The sequence below is a fragment of the Felis catus genome, chromosome C2 (assembly GCF_018350175.1).
Source record: "Felis catus isolate Fca126 chromosome C2, F.catus_Fca126_mat1.0, whole genome shotgun sequence".
Taxonomy (NCBI): domain Eukaryota; kingdom Metazoa; phylum Chordata; class Mammalia; order Carnivora; family Felidae; genus Felis; species Felis catus.
Window position 1 is genome coordinate 152,655,063 of NC_058376.1, and position 17,486 is coordinate 152,672,548.

Sequence of the window (17,486 nt, forward strand, 5' to 3'; positions counted from 1 at the left end):
ATCATGTTTGCACTTTCCTGAAATATCTCCCAGAATTAAGACAAATGGCATAGGGAAGATATTTCTTTTTTTCTTTTGTAGCAGTGGATTAAAAAATACCAACGAGTTGCCCACAACCTTCTTATGAGTCAACAGGATGGCAATACTGCAAATTAAACGTGGAAAAATTCTAGTTACTGAATTTAGTTCTATACTGGCAACTCAGAGCAAGGAGGGAAAGTTGAGGGGTGGCTTCATTACAGGGTGGCAGTTTCTTCTATGTCAGAGATGGTGCAGGATGTGGAAACTGTCATAAAAATAGTCTTAGGAACTGGAGATTTCTTTATGCAGGAAAGAGAAATTTTGTAGGTTATACAGCAGCTCTTTTCATATGCTTTGAGTGCTGTCATGGAGACAAAATAGAACTTTTTTTTTTTTAAGGGAGGCTTAGGACAGATGGTGGGGAGGGTTGGGGAGACAGTGGGAAGAACAAATAGACCAATGGGATAGAATAGAGACCCGGGAATGAACTCTCACACATATGATCAAATGATTTGTGACGAGGATGCCAAGACCATTCAATGGAGGGGAAAGACAGTCTTTTCAACAAATGGGCCTGGGGCAACTGGATATCCACAGGCAAAGAATGAAGGTGGACCCATACCGCACAGCACATACCCAAATTAATTCAAAATGGAGGAAGGACCTAAAGCAATGAAACTCTTAGAAGAGGCGCACCTGGGTGGCTCAGTCGGTTAAGCGTCTGACTTCAGTTCAGGTAATGATCTCATGGTTCTTGAGTTCAAGCCCCACATCAGGATCTGTGCTGACAGCTCAGAGCTTGGAGCCTGCTTCGGATTCTGTGTCACCCTCTCTCTCTGCCCTTCCCCTGCTTGCACTCTGTCTCTCTCCCTCAAAAATAAGTAAACATTAAAAAAAAAAACTCTTAAAAGAAAACACAGGACAAAAGTGTCTCAACATGGCATTTGGCAATGATTTCTTGAACACAACACTAAAGGGACAGGTAACAAAAGAAAAAATAGACAATTTGGACTCTATTAACATTGGACTCTACAAAAACTTAAACATTTCGTGCTTCAAAAGACATTGTCCACAGAGTAAAAAGGAAACCCACAGAACGGAAAAAAATATTTGCAAATCACATATCTGATAAGCAGTTTATACCCGGAATAAATAGAGAACTTCTAAAACTCAGCAGCAACAACAACAGCAAACAACCCAATTCAAAAATGGGCAAAGAGTTTGAGTGGGCATTATTCCACAGAAGATATACAAATGGCCAACAAGCACATGAAAAGGCGTTCCACGTTACAAATTGTTAGGGAAACGTTAAGTCAAACCTACAATGAGATACTGCCATATACGCATTAGGATGGCTACTGTGAAAAAACAAACGAACAACAAAACCCAGAAAACAAGTGTTGGTGAGGATGTGGACAAATTGGAACCCCCGTGCATATTTGGGAGCATAAATGGTGCGGCGGTATGGAAAACAATATGGTGGTTCCTCAAATACTTAAAAATAGAATTAACCATATCACCTAGCAATCCCATTTCTGAGTATACACCCACAAGAATTGAGGGCAGGGTCTTGAAGAGGTATTTGTGCACCCATGTTCACAGCAGCATTCCTCACAGTAGTCAAAAGGTGGAAGCAACCTAAGCACTCTGTTGGCCAGTGAATGGATGAGCCAAATGTGGGATGTATATACAATGGAATATTATTCAGCTTTAAGAAGAAAGAAAACTCTGCAATATGCTACCACATAGATGGGCCTTGACGACATTATGCTAAGTGAAATATGCCAGTCACCAAAAGACAAACGCTGTAGGATTCTACTTACATGAGGTACTTAGAAGAGTCAAAATCATAGAAACAGGAAATAGAAGGTTGGTTGGCAGGGGTTGGGGAGAGGGGAGAATGGGACTTGCTTAACAGGTAGAGAGTTTCAGTTTAACAAAACGGAAAGAGTTATGGGGATGAATGGTGGTGGTGCCTGTACAACAACAATTTGAATGTGCTTAATACCATTACAAATGGTTAAGATGGTAAAATATATATTATGTGTATTTCATGATGATTTTTTTTTAAAGCAAAAAAAAAAAAAAGGAGGCTTGGGATAGATGGCTGGGAGGGCTGGGGAAAAAGAGGGAGCTCGCAAGGTTCAGGGAGTGCTGACCAGTTGGGTGGGGAAATCACGTGAACGTTCCATCAAATGGAGTGTTTAACAGAAACTGGAAGAATGTAATTTCAGGACTGCTGAGGAAAAAACTTCCATAATGAGTGATGTCCAGAACAGGTAACAGTTCGAAGATTCAAATTCTAGAGGTAACTGATATGGGCCAGAGCTTGCTGCTAATGAGTGGGTAGACAAAGCCATAATGACACCATATGCAAGTATCTATAATTCAGCCAGAATCACTCAACCAGATGTTCCTGAATCCCCTCTTTGGGGATGGTCATGAGTATATGCAGCTGCATTATTCCCTGTGTCCATCTGCCCTGGGGGTCCTAGGTGAACTTATTTTCTTCCTAAGTTCCCTTAGGCAAGGTTCTGGGACGTGGTGGGGTAGTGGTAGTTTGGCGGGCAGGGGGCGGGGTACTGCCCCACCAATAACCAGGGCTCTCTTCTGCAAGTCCCCTGTCTCTCAGGGCCCCGGTGGGTATGGTCCTCTGCTCCTTTTCTCTCCTGCTGGGTGTTGGCCCATGATCTGCTTAAATCAATAGCTCATCTTCTCAAACACATCCCTACACTGTACATTCCACACGTCATCTGTCAACAGTTTTGGACATGGCAATGAGAGCATCTTAGATATTTGATATTACAAATATCCTGGGGAAGTCTTACATGGAGAGTCCATGGATGGTCATCATTCCTCAGAAGAGCCTGGGCAATAGTCTGTATTTCTGTTGTGTAAGGAGTCACTAAATGTTTTAATGATGAATGTATAGCATCTTAGAGCTATCTCTTGTCCTGAAAATACAGGATCCTTCAAGAAAGCTATTCACTACTATTCACTGTCCTTGGAGTTTGCAGTTTCTGTTGTTATTCTCATGTTGCAAGCCCCCAGGCTAAGGAGCTAACCTTGCAGGGACTAAGGAGGGAACAGAGGGATCTGAGTTTTTCGTCATTGAGTACGAACACTCATGCACCATTGGTGAGGATGCAAATTGGTACAACCACCGTGGAAAGCAGTACAGAGGTTCCTCAGTAAATTAAAAATAAGATTACCCTGTGAACCAGTACTTTCACCGCTGGGTATTTACCCAGAGAAAACGAAAACACTAACTGGAAAAGCTACACGCATGCCTATGCTCATTGTAGCGTTATTTACAACAGCAAATACAGGGAAACAATCCAAGCATTCATCCATGATGAGTTACCAAGAAGAGGTGATAGAGATATATAGATATAGATATAATGGAATATCACTCAGCCATAAACAAGAATGAGATTCTGCCATTTGCAACAACATGGATGGACCTAGAGAGTATTATGCTGGTGATACAAATCAGACAGAGAAAGACATATACTTTATGATTTCACTTACCTGTAGAATCTAAAAACAAAACAAATCGACAAACAACAGACTCTTAAATACAGAGAACAAACTGGCGGTTGCCAGAGGGGAAGTAGATGGGGGAAGTGGTGCTGAAACAGACAAAAGGGACTAAGAGGTATAAACTTCTTGTTACAAACTAAAGAAATCAGGGAAATGAGGGGCACCTGGATGGCTCAGTCAGTTAAGTGTCTGGCTCTTGATTTGGGGTCGGGTCTTAATTATGAGAACCATAATCTAATGGTTCTTGAGATTGAGGCCCATAGCCCCATGTTGGGCTCTGTGCGGAGCCTCTGGGATTTTTCTCTCTGCCCCTTCCCCGCCCCCGTGTGCGTGCGCTCTCTAAAAATAAATAAATAGTGTGGAGGTTCCTCAAAAAATTAAAAATAGACCTACCCTATGACCCAGCAATAGCACTGCTAGGAATTTACCCAAGGGATACAGGAGTACTGATGCATAGGGGTACTTGTACCCCAATGTTTACAGCAGCACTCTCAACAATAGCCAAATTATGGAAAGAGCCTAAATGTCCATCAACTGACGAACGGATAAAGAAATTGTGGTTTATATACACAGTGGAATCCTACTTGGCAATGAGAAAGAATGAAATCTGGCCTTTTGTAGCAACGTGGATAGAACCAGAGAGTGTTATGCTAAGTGAAATAAGTCATACAGAGAAGGACAGATTCCATATGTTTTCACTCCTATGTGGAACCTGAGAAACTTAACAGAAGACCATGGGGGAGGGGAAGGAAAAAATGGTTAGAGAGGGAGGGAGCCAAAACATAAGAGACTCCTAAAAACTGAGAACAAACTGAGGGTTTATGGGGGGTGGGAGGGAGGGGTGGGTGGGTGATGGGTATTGAGGAGGGCACCTGTTGGGATGAGCACTGGGTGTTGTATGGAAACCAATTTGACAATAAATTTCATAATGAAAAAAATATATAAAAATAAATAAACTTAAAAAAATAATACTATGTGCATTTCCAAGGACATGTACTCCATTCACTAGACTTGGTGCCTCGGGAAGAGGGGGAAATGTAAGTGGGGACGGAGCCGGGTGGATAAAGGAGAAAAATGACACAAAACGAGAAAAGGCTTTGCGTGGACGTGAATTTGATTAACCAACTCTGTGTACCTGAGATTCCCACCCTGACCCCAAATAAAGCCTTTCCCTTTGCTTACATCCAGCCCTACACACTTAGGGTTTAGGACACTTACATTCTGAGTATCTTACACATGGTGGGTGTGGCGATGTAGTTACCTTCAACATGTGCACTCCTCTTAGACCTTAACAATCCACTCCCCATCCTCCTTTGCGGGCGGGTGGATTTTTATGACAAATTTCTGGTTAGTGTTGTATGGGACTTCTGGCAAGGCTAGTGAGAAGGGAGGAGGCATGTGGCATTTTATCCTCCTCCCCTACTGTTGGCCTGGAATATTGTCATGGTGGTTGGTTCCTTGGTAGCCATCTGGAACCAGGAAACAACTTTAAGGATGTAAACCACATGCCTCGAAAGATAGGAGCTGATGTGCTGATGATCCACGAAGCTGCTATATGAGATCTTGATGACTCAGACCTCGTCTTAAGTGAGAGAGGAACACACTTCTATCGTGTTTAAAACGTTGTCATTTTGGGGGCGCCTGGGTGGCGCAGTTGGTTAAGCGTCCGACTTCAACCAGGTCACGATCTCGTGGTCCGTGAGTTCGAGCCCCGCGTCGGGCTCTGGGCTGATGGCTCAGAGCCTGGAGCCTGTTTCCGATTCTGTGTCTCCCTCTCTCTCTGCCCCTCCCCCGTTCATGCTCTGTCTCTCTCTGTCCCAAAAAAATAAATAAACATTGAAAAAAAAATTAAAAAAAAAATAAAACGTTGTCATTTTGGATTTTTTCTATTATATGGAGCCAGAGAGTCTCCTAACTGATAAGGTGGGTTCTGAATAGATGTCGATTTGGAGATAATTTCACTTCTCTTAATCTGTCATTTCTTAGAAGAAAGGTTTCCTGGAAATACTTTCAAAATGCCCCCTGCTTTTTCATCTGTTTGGCGAGTGGTTGTACCTTTGATGAGATTTGTTTTAATTTTTAGGATCCTTTTCAATTATGGAAGAGTCACATCAAATAAAGTATAAAATGATCTGGGTCCGACTTTGAGGCAAAGCAGGGCTTTGGTAGCAAGCCCAGATGGCACAGCTTCAGATTTCAGCACAGAGTCAGAGATACCTTGTTAAACACACTTCAGTTGGACGTGTACGTAGAATGAATGGACGTGATCTCAGGGTCAGGCGCCTTTGCTGATGGATAGCTGCCAACTGGTTTCATAGCGTAGGCGGGGCTCTAAGTAAGTACTTACATTAATTCGATTACCAAGCACAGTAACCTGATGAACAGACAGTCTATAAGGACCAGACGTAATCTGGCAGACTGGAAAACTCCTGATCGAAGGGGGCCTGACGTTGCTAACTGGTGATTTTCTTCCTCTTAGCGTTGTGTCTTTTGATTCCTTTGAGTTTGTCCAGACCTCTTCCTGGCTTAAGGAAACAGGTTGGGTAACCTTAGAGAAATGTATTTAATTAGTCTTAGTGATGGCGGGAGTTCTTGTTAAGCCAGGAAGTATCTGGAATTAGAAAGCTTGAAATTACTCACTGGACCATTGTCCTCAGAGTCAGACTCATCAGTGCAAACAAAGCTCTTCCTTTCTGGACTTGCAATTTGAGATCTCTTTTGGCTTAGCAATTCATATTCTCCCAGATGTGATTTTATTTAAAAAATAATTTGCATATGCCTCATTGTTGCAAAAGAAATACAAGCTAAAAAATGCCTGGAACTACACTAAACCTCAGGCAAGGAAAAACAAAACAAAACACAAAGCTAAAACACTGACATTCCCATCTACCTAAAGGTAACCATTTTTGGTGTGTGTCTTCTCATACCCTTCTTCTATACTGTGTGGTGTGTTTGTGCATGAATTTTAACAACGGGGCACTGTAATAACTTTTAATAAGTATAAAGCCAGTAATGAATGAGATAGAAAACAAAACTCAATCGGTTTGATCGGTATGGCCAAAGGCTTATTCTTGAAAGCACTGGCAAAATAGATCTTTGTTGGTCTCATCCAGGGAAAAAAGAGAAACACACAGAAGTGAACAGCATTTGAGATAAGAACAGGGACGTAACTAGACAGATGGAGATTACAAATGTAAGAGAACACGATGTTTGTAAACGTGTAAGGATGCTACCAGAAAGCTTCCGGGGAAATGCTTGGTGACTAGTGGAAGCAGTCTACTAACAACAAGGAATCCACTCCATTTAATTTGGGCACGTTTGTCTTCAGATCAAAGTCCCAGGTGTGGCCCTGGGCAGGTGGGTGACGCACAGAGAAAGTGGTGACTACGGAATGGAGGCCAAGGGTCGGGGACAGTTCGGCCACATGGAGGGGGTTGTTCATGCACGATTAGATAGACCTGCATGTTCTCTTTAACGCTCATGACGTATTACATTCAAACTGCATCTTCAACACCCTAAAAGGGTTCAAGTTCTTCACCAGCAAAGAAATTACAGACCAAACTCCTGAATCATTTGCAGCCATTTTTTATTCCAAACATGTATTTTTGTAAACCTGCATTCCCCTAACAGTGCAAGTGAATTAGAAGTGACTGCATAAACTTTAATACACTTTTAATGACTTTGGGAGGAGGAACACCCCTCCCACCAAAATTCCTCAACGTAAATGTACATGGATGCATCAGTCAAGTTCTGGAAGTGAAGTTAGCGTGGGTGTCTGCCATGCAATTAATCACTCTTAAAGCTTTTAAACTCACTCTGCCCGTCACACCGTGCACATTAGGAAAAACAACAACAACAACAACAACAACAACAACAAAGTCTGAAATCTAGACCATTGTGCTATAAAGCATTGCACCATGTGGGAAATTTGTTCATTATCCCAATGTGCTGAAAATCGGAAGACATTCTAGTAGGTTCATCTTGGCCCTGGTGGCATCTGTATCTTCCCTTCAGCCATTCTTTGTTTCAGAAAATATTATCCGCTGTGTGCACCACTGCTCCACATAGCAGAACGACACATTGCTTAGACCCCTGTACGTCGGAGCACTTCTGAAATGACACTCACTTTCTGCCTTTTGTCTGCTAAAGGGCCATTTCCCTGACATAACAATCCTTTGCAGTGCCTCTACATTCCCGGAAGTCTGGGTCAGGTGCATGTGGGTTTCACCAGATGCACATTTCATATGTAACCTATGTGTAACTGCATTCCCCTGGCCACACTGTCTTTTCCAAGAAGAAAAGTAGCGGAACAGCCTTTAAAACAAAGGACTCTGCTAGGGTTTTAACAGGTAGCCCACAGCACATGTATCACTTGGGGGATCTACTATACTTCTGCATTGAAAACAGGTCCCAGGTATTCCTGGGAGGCCTGCTGGTTTTCTGTTTGTTCTTAACTCCCTCGCCTTTGGCTCAAAGATGGTAGGCTATGCGTGACTGGGTGGAAGACGACTTTCTAGTGGATTTTCTACAACATTCACCAAGCGTGAGAATACTCCTGGTGATGCTGATGCTGGTACCAGCTGACTGAGAGAGCGGATTCTTGACGTGTGCCTGTCAGTCAGCATCAAGCCAATGGACCCGCCCCCTTCTTCTAGTATCTCCTTATTCCTAAACCTTGTGGTCTTTTCTTGGGAACAGGTCTAGGACTCACTCTGGGGATGTCCCCAACTCATGAGTCCCATATCAACGGAGCATAAGTCAACCATTCTTGAAAAGCGGGCATTATTTTCGATTTTTACAAAGGTCCTTTTTCATATTTAAAAAGTGTCTCAATCTTCCCGTCAGTTAAAACCATACTGAGTACATAACTAAAAGCCGAAGCAGATTGAACTAATGCTGTGTAAGAGGATATCTGATAGGACTCCACAGTGAACCCACAGAAGCAGGAGGGTTCGAAACCGGAATGCACTGTGGACTTTCAAAAGAATATTCTGGAGAAGGTGTACAGATGCCATTCACCCTGCCTGCTTCCCCTGAGAGCCTATTGAGAGGGCTCATGGTGGGCTGGGCTTCTTTATCACCGTGTCAAGCAGCTAACTTCCTGCTGTCGCCCCACCTGCTACTCAGCACCATCAGACGTGCAAGAGGCACCGTCCTTCTCCAGACAGATTCCTGGAGTGGCTGCCTTATGAAGTCTTAGTGATCTCCTGAGCCTATGACTGCCCATGTGGGTCTGCCGTTCAGAATCGACCAGGGGCAAACAGATCCTGGCTCCGAGACCGTCCACAGGAACAGGAGGAGTCATCCTCTACGTGGCCACCAGTGCGTCTGGACCCCTCGTAAGGGAGCTGGTTACAGGCTGTAAATGCGTTTGTCCAAAGCCGCTGAGGGAGCTGACCCAGGCCTACCGCCTAACAATCTTCAATGGCTTATTAAAGGACGGCATGATACTACGAGCAAAAGTCCACTGAGGGAAAGCCGCACATGGGGTCTCATAGAGGAGACTCTCCGTCTGCCTCTGGCGGGAGGGTTTGGCTCTCCAGGCAGAATGTGCTGCGGAGTTCTCTGGGGAAGCCCCAGCACTTAACGCAGCTCCTGATGCACAGCTTAAAGGTGTCCTTTAAGCGAGTGACCAAGACCCCCTCAAAACTGCCCTCACTACTTTTGATACAACTCACGGTGGAACTCTGACAACTGGTGTCTTTGACTGCCTCTGCCCGGTAGCTACCTCTGCCTCCATCCCTGTCAGAAGCAACATCCCCGCCTTCATTCTAAGATCAGCCTAGTTCATGCCATTGACCCTCTGGCCTTGTCATCTATTCCCAGATTCACCAGGAAGGGACACATGATACGTTCATTGTCTTTCTGCATCAGAGTCAACTGCATAATAAGAAACGAAAAGACGCTTCTGTTCCATGCCAGGTTCACAACTGTCCGGCATCCTCATGATTTTGCCTGAACTTTGCTATCTTTCCAGGTATTAGCCAAGTATGTGCGTGGAAAAGCCTGTCTCCTCTGGAGTTCTGCGTCTTTGCAACGTTGTTCACAGACCCCCCCGACATGTTAGCTTCCAGTAGACAAGGCCCTACGAGAAAGATCCCCCGTCTTGTTTCTTCTTTCGGTCCCATTTGCTAACATCTTTTATGCTCCTGGGGCTCCAGCGGGCTGTAATAAGCCATTAAGGACTCTTTGTCAGACCCTGTTCTCAGCCGCGCGTTTTTTCTCTCATCAGAAGGTTTGTGGCGACCGCGGCCAGGGCTGCGGCCAGTTACTGAGTGTCCCCTGCGGTCCAGGCGCTGTGCTGGGCACACTACACGCATCATCTCATTGCCCTTCTAGAAAATCACATTGCACTCAAAACCAGGCGGCACAGCGCGGCTGATGATAAACACCAACCGGCAAACAGGGAGACTGGAACCGAGGGCAGCAACTCAGCATTCAGGCGCGCAGCGGGCAGGGAAGTGCCAGCGCTGCGCCCAGGTCCCAGCGCATTCTTTTTCACATCATTTCTGGATGCCTCCCCGGGCTGGGGGTGCATTTGCAGCTCTCGTGCAGAGGACTGCCTCTGGGCTGTCGGAGCCGTTCTGCCAGCCGGAGCTGAGAGTGGGAAATTTATAGCTCCCCTGCGCCCAAGAATCTGAAAGATCAGCTCCCTTGCCCCGGGTTGGGGCGTCTCTGGGACATAACTTACCCTCCAGAGCTCCCTGCAGGATCAGGCTGAAGCTACCCTCCTCGGGATGTCCTCTGAAATGGCACCCTTGCCTGGCTTCCTCCCCTTCCCTGTCCTGCTTCCCTCACCCCCTTACTGCCGTCTCCTACGGGCAGAACACCACCTTATTCGGTTACTTGCAGGCAAATCTTTGTACTGGAGTCTGCTTTCGGGGAACCTCCCTTAAGACGCTGTTTTAAAAACTAAGGACAGGTTGAATGGTCATCTCTGGGAAGGAATCTGCAATGGCCATCAGCTGGGGCAGCAAGCGTGGGAGGGGAAGCGGAGACCTCTGACCTCAAATTACCACGAAAAGGCAACACATCACAGCATTCTGACACAAGTCTTTGCTTGCTGGGCACTGATTTAGTCCTCGTGGCGAGCGGACTCGGATGCATGACGTCCAGGATGCGATGCCTTACTGAGGTTTGCCAGGTGACCCAATGGCCTTGCTCCAAGCTCTCGTCCATGAATCCAAGTGGAAGGAGGGTGTGATGTCCGTATAGGTGATGCCGAGCAGACTTGTGCTAGGGGCAGGTTTTTCCATCCAAAGTCCTGTTGGAAGCCTTCCGATGCAAGGTATGTATGAAAAACCGCTTAGAGTTCTTTAGCACATTATTTCAAACGACTCCAGGCAACCAAGATGCGAATTGTCTTAGGGGTCTGACCTCAACCAGTATACGTGTGGTGCCGTCTGCTTCGTGGCTCACACGAGGTCTCCTCAGATTATGTTATGTGCACGTCTCTTTTTAACAGCAAGTCCCAAAGTACGATCAGATTTGTATGAATGCACACGTACTTCCAAGATTTCAGCCCGGAGATCAGTGCTTGAGTGAATTATATAACTATTTAATAGAAATAATAAAACATCGATACAAATATAAAGACATAATCAGTATATAAAAGGCTTATATTTATAAAAATACTTTTAGGTAACAGTTTTCCCCTGAGGGTTGACCACGCACGTTGCATCCATAAATATCGTTCACCTCTGTAGCTTGCTTTCCCAAGTTCGGAGTTCACCTTTAAGAAGAAACAGGTGGTGGCTCCAGTCATGTGACCTGGCCAGAGCGGCTGCCTCAGGGTGGCTCCTGGGCTTGACAAAAAAACGAGGAAGAGAACAGCATCAGTGGGGCCTCCGAAAAATCTGGAGAAGATTCTTTCTTCCAAATATGGAAGATACGAAGATCAAGGACGACAGGCGGCCGATTGGGTCACGTGACGGGTGTGGCAGGTCACTGGTTTTTCTGGACCCAGTCCCAGCTGTCTTCATTCTCTTTCCGGTTTTTCTCGGCTTCGATAATTTCTTTGTACCTTCGGCGAAAGAAGCCCATCTAGAAGGCAGAGAGAGGAGAAGCCGGGTTAGAATGCTGCAGAATCAGCCCTTTCGGTCCCAGGGCAGCCTGGGGGAGGAGGAGAAAAAGTCCGGGACTCACAGACCTGGGAAGGCTTGGAAAGCCCCTCAGATTAGACCGATTGAGGAAGAGCATTATCGTGGAGCCACTTTTCAAAATGCACGGACTTTCTGCAAGTTCTCTCACGACTGTTCCTTATAAAGTGCTTTTGGTGAAGTGTTTTCGAACGGTGTGCTGGCGAACACTAGTTACCGAGAGTCATTCAAAGGCATTTGGGAGTAAAATAGTGATTTGCGAATAAAATTCACAGTCAAATGAGTTTGGGAGATGCTGCCTTCTTTCTTCCTTAAAAAAAATTTTTTTTTAATATATATTTTTGAGAGACAGAGCGAGACAGAGCACGAGCAGGAGAGGGGAAAAGAGAGAGGGGGTCACAGAATCCCAAGTGGGCTCCAGGCTCTGAGCAGGCAGCACAGAGCCTGACGTGGGGCTCGAACTCATGGATGGCGAGACCATCACCCGAGCCGCAGCTGGACGCTTAGCCGACTGAGCCATCCAGGCGCCCCTCTTCCTTTAAGACGTATGTAATGCACAGTAGAAAGTCAAGGATGTAATAACCCTTAGTAAAGGATCTAAGAAACTCAGGGACTTGACATTTCCTGAGCTCATTTGGCTTTTGATAAACCTATTGTTATCCGGGGAGACATCAGCCATCGTGGGGGAATTGCTAAATACTGCTCTCACAGAACAGGCTTTGAAAAGCGTCCGTCAGTCGGCATTCTACCTTGCTGTTCCTCTAGATCTTTCTCTCAAACCTACAAAACATGCAGTACCTGCCCCACACCCAGCAGTGTGAACTCTCCGAAAACTGGCATCTCCCCGGATCCGGGATGGCAGTTTCCTTCAGCTCAGTTCTGGAAAGACCTTCCCCTCTGACGTCACATCCGGCAAGACGAGTTTCTGGGTTTTCTCGCACAGGCATCACAGACATTAAGCATGGGAGCTGACCTTCTCCCATGCTCGGAGAGACCCGGCACGTCTTGTCCTTTGTCGCCAGCATTCGTGGCCGCTGTTTCTGACGTCAGACATCCCTCCCTGCCTCTGCCCTTAAACGTGGCCAGCTGGAGCGGGGTACTCCAACACCCCCTCTTCTTGGCTGTGACAACCCTCAGGTGCACGACCTACCAGAGTTCCCCGGTGGAACTTGCCCGAAGCGGTAACCAGCCTTACTTACCACGTCTTGGTGGGCCTCCTTCTCTTTTGCTCTCTCACTTTCCTGCTCTGATCGGGGTTTCCTGCCGTCACCTTGCAAATCAATGACCCGCCCTCAAATGCCCGTTTCAATCCCCTCGAATGGAGGAATTCAAACGGCCTCACGCGTTCAGTCTGCTGTCGGTGAGCCTGCTGTCCTGCAGGCTTGTGGTTCCGCACCGTCATGAGCTTGTGACCCCCGTGGCCACGTTCGAAAGCGCTCACGACCAGGAACTTCTGCAGTGTGTCGCCAGAAGCGAATCTGAAACCTGCACCCGAGCGAGTCATCAGGCCAGCCCAGCTCTCACGGGCACGCCCACTTCTCTATCTGTCCATTCGTCCTCATACTCCTTCCCTGTGAGCCGAGCGTCCTCAGTCATCCGACGGTCGGAATTCCTCGCCCCAGAGAAGGGGCTGATTGGCCTCTCCGGGCTGCCAGGGGAATCCTGGGAGCGCACTCGGAGTGCAGTCAGTGAAGGGGCTGATGCAGGTTGAATGACGGGGAAGAAGCTTTCTTAAAACAACTGCCAAGCGTTTGCAGCTCTGAGTGTCAATCCGCACGGCCAGTGTTGTGGACACTGAGTTCCTAGTGTTTTCGGCCCTGGAAGTTTCTTCTCGGCATAAGACTACGTCTGCCAGGACCCCACTTTCTGGCACTCCCCTCCACCCCCTGCCCACACACATTTTCCTCTCCTTAAGTCCCTATCACCTTCTCCCCTCTGCAAGGAATGTGGAATCAGGGCTTGGTCTGGATGTTCCGGAAAAAGGCCGTTGTCAAGGCCCTCAAAGCACGCCTGCAGAAGGTCAGGAGAGCAACCCAAGACTTACTGGAAATGTCTCAGGAGTTACTGCTTGAAATACCGTTAAGATAAAGATGTGGTTGACTGGGCAAATATGTCATGAGCACCTTCTGTGCTAAGGAGGACATAATCACGAGAGTAAGGCTGGATGTAAGATGGAAATAAGGTTCCTTAGCACAGAACTCTGCCTGCTGATGGTGCAATGCTTCACTAATCCCAGATTACTCGCTTTCAATTCCAGATAAGTAGCTCATCTCTAGTCAGGCGGAATTTCAACGGCTCCCTCATTATCCTTCGCGTTTGTCTTAAGTCTGAGGACTCCTTGAAGGCAGGGTTTGTGCATTTTGTCTCCGGAGCTTAGCATATCACCTGTACCTGGCAGTAACTGCAGAAACACCCACAATCCTGCGTCCCCCGCGTCCAGGCCCCTTACCACGTGACTCTGTGGGCGTTCCCATCATGAGGAGGGGGCTGGCTCCCACCCCTTGACTCTGCACTGTGACTTGTTCTGCAAACCGGATGCAGTGGAGGCGAAGCCGTGTCGGTACCCCACGTGGGCCTCAAGAGGCCTCTCGCACTTCCCAGAACCCTGCCCAGCCTCCACGAGTTTGGTCTAGATGCGAGTGCGCTCAGTGAGGCCCCCGAAGACCGGCCAGCCCCCAACTGCCTGCAGGCGCAGACACGAGTCTACCCGAGACCAGAGAACCCCCCTGTTAAGCTCAGCCCGACCCACAGACTTGTGAGCTAGACAGACGTTTGCTGCTTTTAAGCCATTAAACTTCGGGATGGTTTGTCACGCAGCCTGAGTCAAGCGATACAGCACCCCGTGTTTTCTGTCTGACTTACTGAAAGTCTTCCTCGCAGGAAGAGAGGCAGGGGCAGCTGGTAGGGTTCTAGACCGAAGGAGCAGCGCCCTGCCTTGTCCTGCTGAACAGACTTTTCTTGCTCATCTCCAAGCGGCACAAAAGTCGGCTCACTTTCTCATAGCTGTGCTAGCATAAGGATTTAAAACAGAGTGTGCAAGCAATCTAGCAAGGATCTAGAGCAGCCAGATGCACGGTCACATGGAGCTCCCTTGTGCCCATGTTTAAGTGTCATACTTGTTACCAACGAGGTGACAGCACCATCATCTCCTGCGGGCATCCAGAAGCAAGCTCTTTTCTCTCAAGTGGAGTGGTGTCAGCTTTAGTCCTAAGAATCCCTCCCCACCCCCGGGACGGCTGTCACGCCACTCTCAGAAACAAAAGAGCCTTGCAAACTCTATGCCCCACTGCAACACCACGGGGTCTCAAGAGCTCTGTGTCCGACACAACCCGGGCGTGGCCTCTTAGACGGAAGGCTAGAGCTGGCCACTGGTGTTTGCCCTTCTTCGATGCAGCCCAAAGACCATTTCTTAAAACTCAGTCCACTCTCACGGCTAGGAAGTTGGGTACAGTGGTGCAGGCTGTGCACTGTATGAAGGGGGCAGTGCCCCTCACGCCGTGGATATCACGGACATGTCCATTTATTACAACTATTTTCCAGCAGATGGCAGTAGAGTGTCTTTCCCCCCACTGCCCCTCAACAAAATCCGCAGGTTTCCTGAATTTTCTAAAGGATGGGAGTACAGTTTCTGGACGAAGGGGCTCTGTTTGCTAGTTTGCACAAAGGTGAGTGGTGGCTCTCTGTCGAACTAATATTGTTTTTTACACAACTAAAGCTAACTCCGTTTCAGAAAAAGAGAATATCAGCTTTGGGCCGTTTAGAGCCTCGCTGTGGCTTTTGATACAGAACCCAAAGCCCAGGCTCTGAATTTACCGAGCAGTGGTCCCCCGACGCCTGTGTCACACCAGGTCTGCCCATTGCCATAGGACCTTCTCGGAAGACGTGTACGGGAGAGACGCGACAGGGGGAGCCCCGAGTCCTGCTGACTGCTCGTGCTCCGGCCACCTATCTCCTGGGCCACAGGTGAGGTCATTTCCTGGCTCTAACACACCGATGGCATTCTCAGACCTCGGCGGGTTCCCAACGCAACCCCGGGGCTGCAGCCTGGGGGGCACACGGCTGCATACACCCAGGGTTCACGCGAAGGCGGCCCAAGACACGGAGCCCTCGTCCGGTGGCGATCGTTTTCCAGGAGGTTTTGGAAATTTTGGGAAAACTGCGTTTTCAAAGTTTATGCTACAGGATGGATACACACAAGGAGTTATAAAATTCTTAAAACGAAGATAAATTGAGACTTCAAAGACATTTCTCTGGCAGCAGGCCCCCTTAGGCACCTCCTCTGGCTCTGGTTACTCTGGGGGAGACGTCTGAGAAGTGCTGGGCAAACCTGCTTTGGCTGCCAGCTGAGCCCCCTGGGGGATGATTCATAATGAGTCGAAGCTGGACCCTCAGCAGCCCCACAGTCCATTCCCATCCAGTGGAGTCAATGTTGTCCTGCACTTTTTTTTTTCCGGAACCTTCCAAGGGCTTGCATTGCCACTAGAAGGGCAGAAGGCCGTGTTTAAAACAGTTCTGTCTGCAGCGGAGGAAACGTTCACGGAAACCCTCGAGGAGGACTCAAGCCAAGCCTTGCTCAGCTGCAGACAGAGGCGTCAGCTTGCTTTCTGGCTTTTGTCCGCACCGGCCCTGATTGATGGCAGCCCGCAGCCCCAAAGAACATCGCCCTGAGCCCTCCTGACAGACTCTCACAATTTTCCGATACAACCCTCTATCAAAAACCTACCCGAAAACAACTAGGGAAACGGCAGGTTTCCTCAGGATAGCCCTCATCAGGGAGGTGTTGTGGGAGGCTCGAGGCCTAGGAAGAGAGAAGAAGGCCCGACCGAGTTTTGGGGTCTGCACCAGCCTCTTCCTTCCCAGCCCGATTTGGGGTGAGTGAGGGACTGGACTGCACAACTCCACAGCATCTGTGCTCTTGTGAGATCCGCACCCCCTCCTCCCCCGGCCTGTGGGTTACCTCCCGGGAAGCCGTTCCAAGGACCTCGGACACACTCCTTCTTTGGACTAGCTCGGGGCCTCATGTTTACGGTCTCTCCGGTTACCCGACTATTTACACAGCACGTCTCTGTCTGGAGATGTCGGCAGGGCAACATCAGCCCAATATTTACTTCCAAGCATAAATAAGTCCCCACTGAGTGTCCCTGGCACATGGTTTTAATTGAGGCAGCGTGAAGGGTGTCGGTGGTTGTGTGTGTTCGCACACGTGCGCGTGGAGCCGTGCGTTCCTTCTCCGGAGGCGAGGCAAGGATGGGCCTGGTTGGAGGGAAGGCGATAAGGCCAACGACCCCCGGAGGGGCCGCCAAACCCTGCGCGTTCTCTGAGCCCTTTCACAGATTTCTTTTTCTCAGGGATTCTGCTTGAGGTCAGAAGTAACGCTCTCAAATAAAAACCACGGACCCAACGCCAGCTCGAAAGCGGCAGGCTCTTGGAGCGGGCCCAGCTGAGGGCGGGGAGCAGCCCGCCTGCCCGGTGCTTGGGAGAGGGGAGCCGGGGGTCCCGGCCATCGTGGGAAGGGGCTGGCCGCAGGGCTGGCAGGGGCGTGGCGCTTCCCTCGCTGCTGGTCATCTCGCCTGGCAAAAGGGGCAAAGAGGAGGGAGGGGACGGTTCCTTGAACACGGGAGAGGAGGAGGCAGAGGGTTTCTCCTCCACCGAGGGGAGGGGCGGCCTGTGGCTTCTGGCCAACTGCCCAGGGGAGGGGGTGGGAGGGAGAGAGAAGCGGGGGGCCCTAGACGCGGCTTCTTCTCCTAAAGGGAGAGCCTCCTGGCGGCCTCACTCGCTTGCCACCTGACTCAGAGGCTGGCTTAAGGAGCTGAAGGCGCTTCT

General features: G+C 48.4%; 1 protein-coding gene across 4 annotated transcripts in view; it reads right to left on the reverse strand.

The window, feature by feature from the left end:
* ITGA9 (integrin subunit alpha 9) overlaps nucleotides 1-17,486 on the reverse strand; it is a 362,074-nt gene that overhangs the window by 10,325 nt on the left and 334,263 nt on the right. For 2 of the 4 annotated variants that reach the window (XM_023260750.2, XM_023260753.2), the window contains one exon: nucleotides 7,134-11,607. The exons of the other annotated variants lie outside the window; for them this stretch is intronic. In XM_023260750.2, the coding sequence (XP_023116518.1) occupies nucleotides 11,509-11,607 (99 nt within the window). In that variant the 3' untranslated portion in view covers nucleotides 7,134-11,508. Of the gene's footprint in view, nucleotides 1-7,133; nucleotides 11,608-17,486 lie in introns of those variants that run through there. 4 annotated transcript variants of the gene reach the window in all.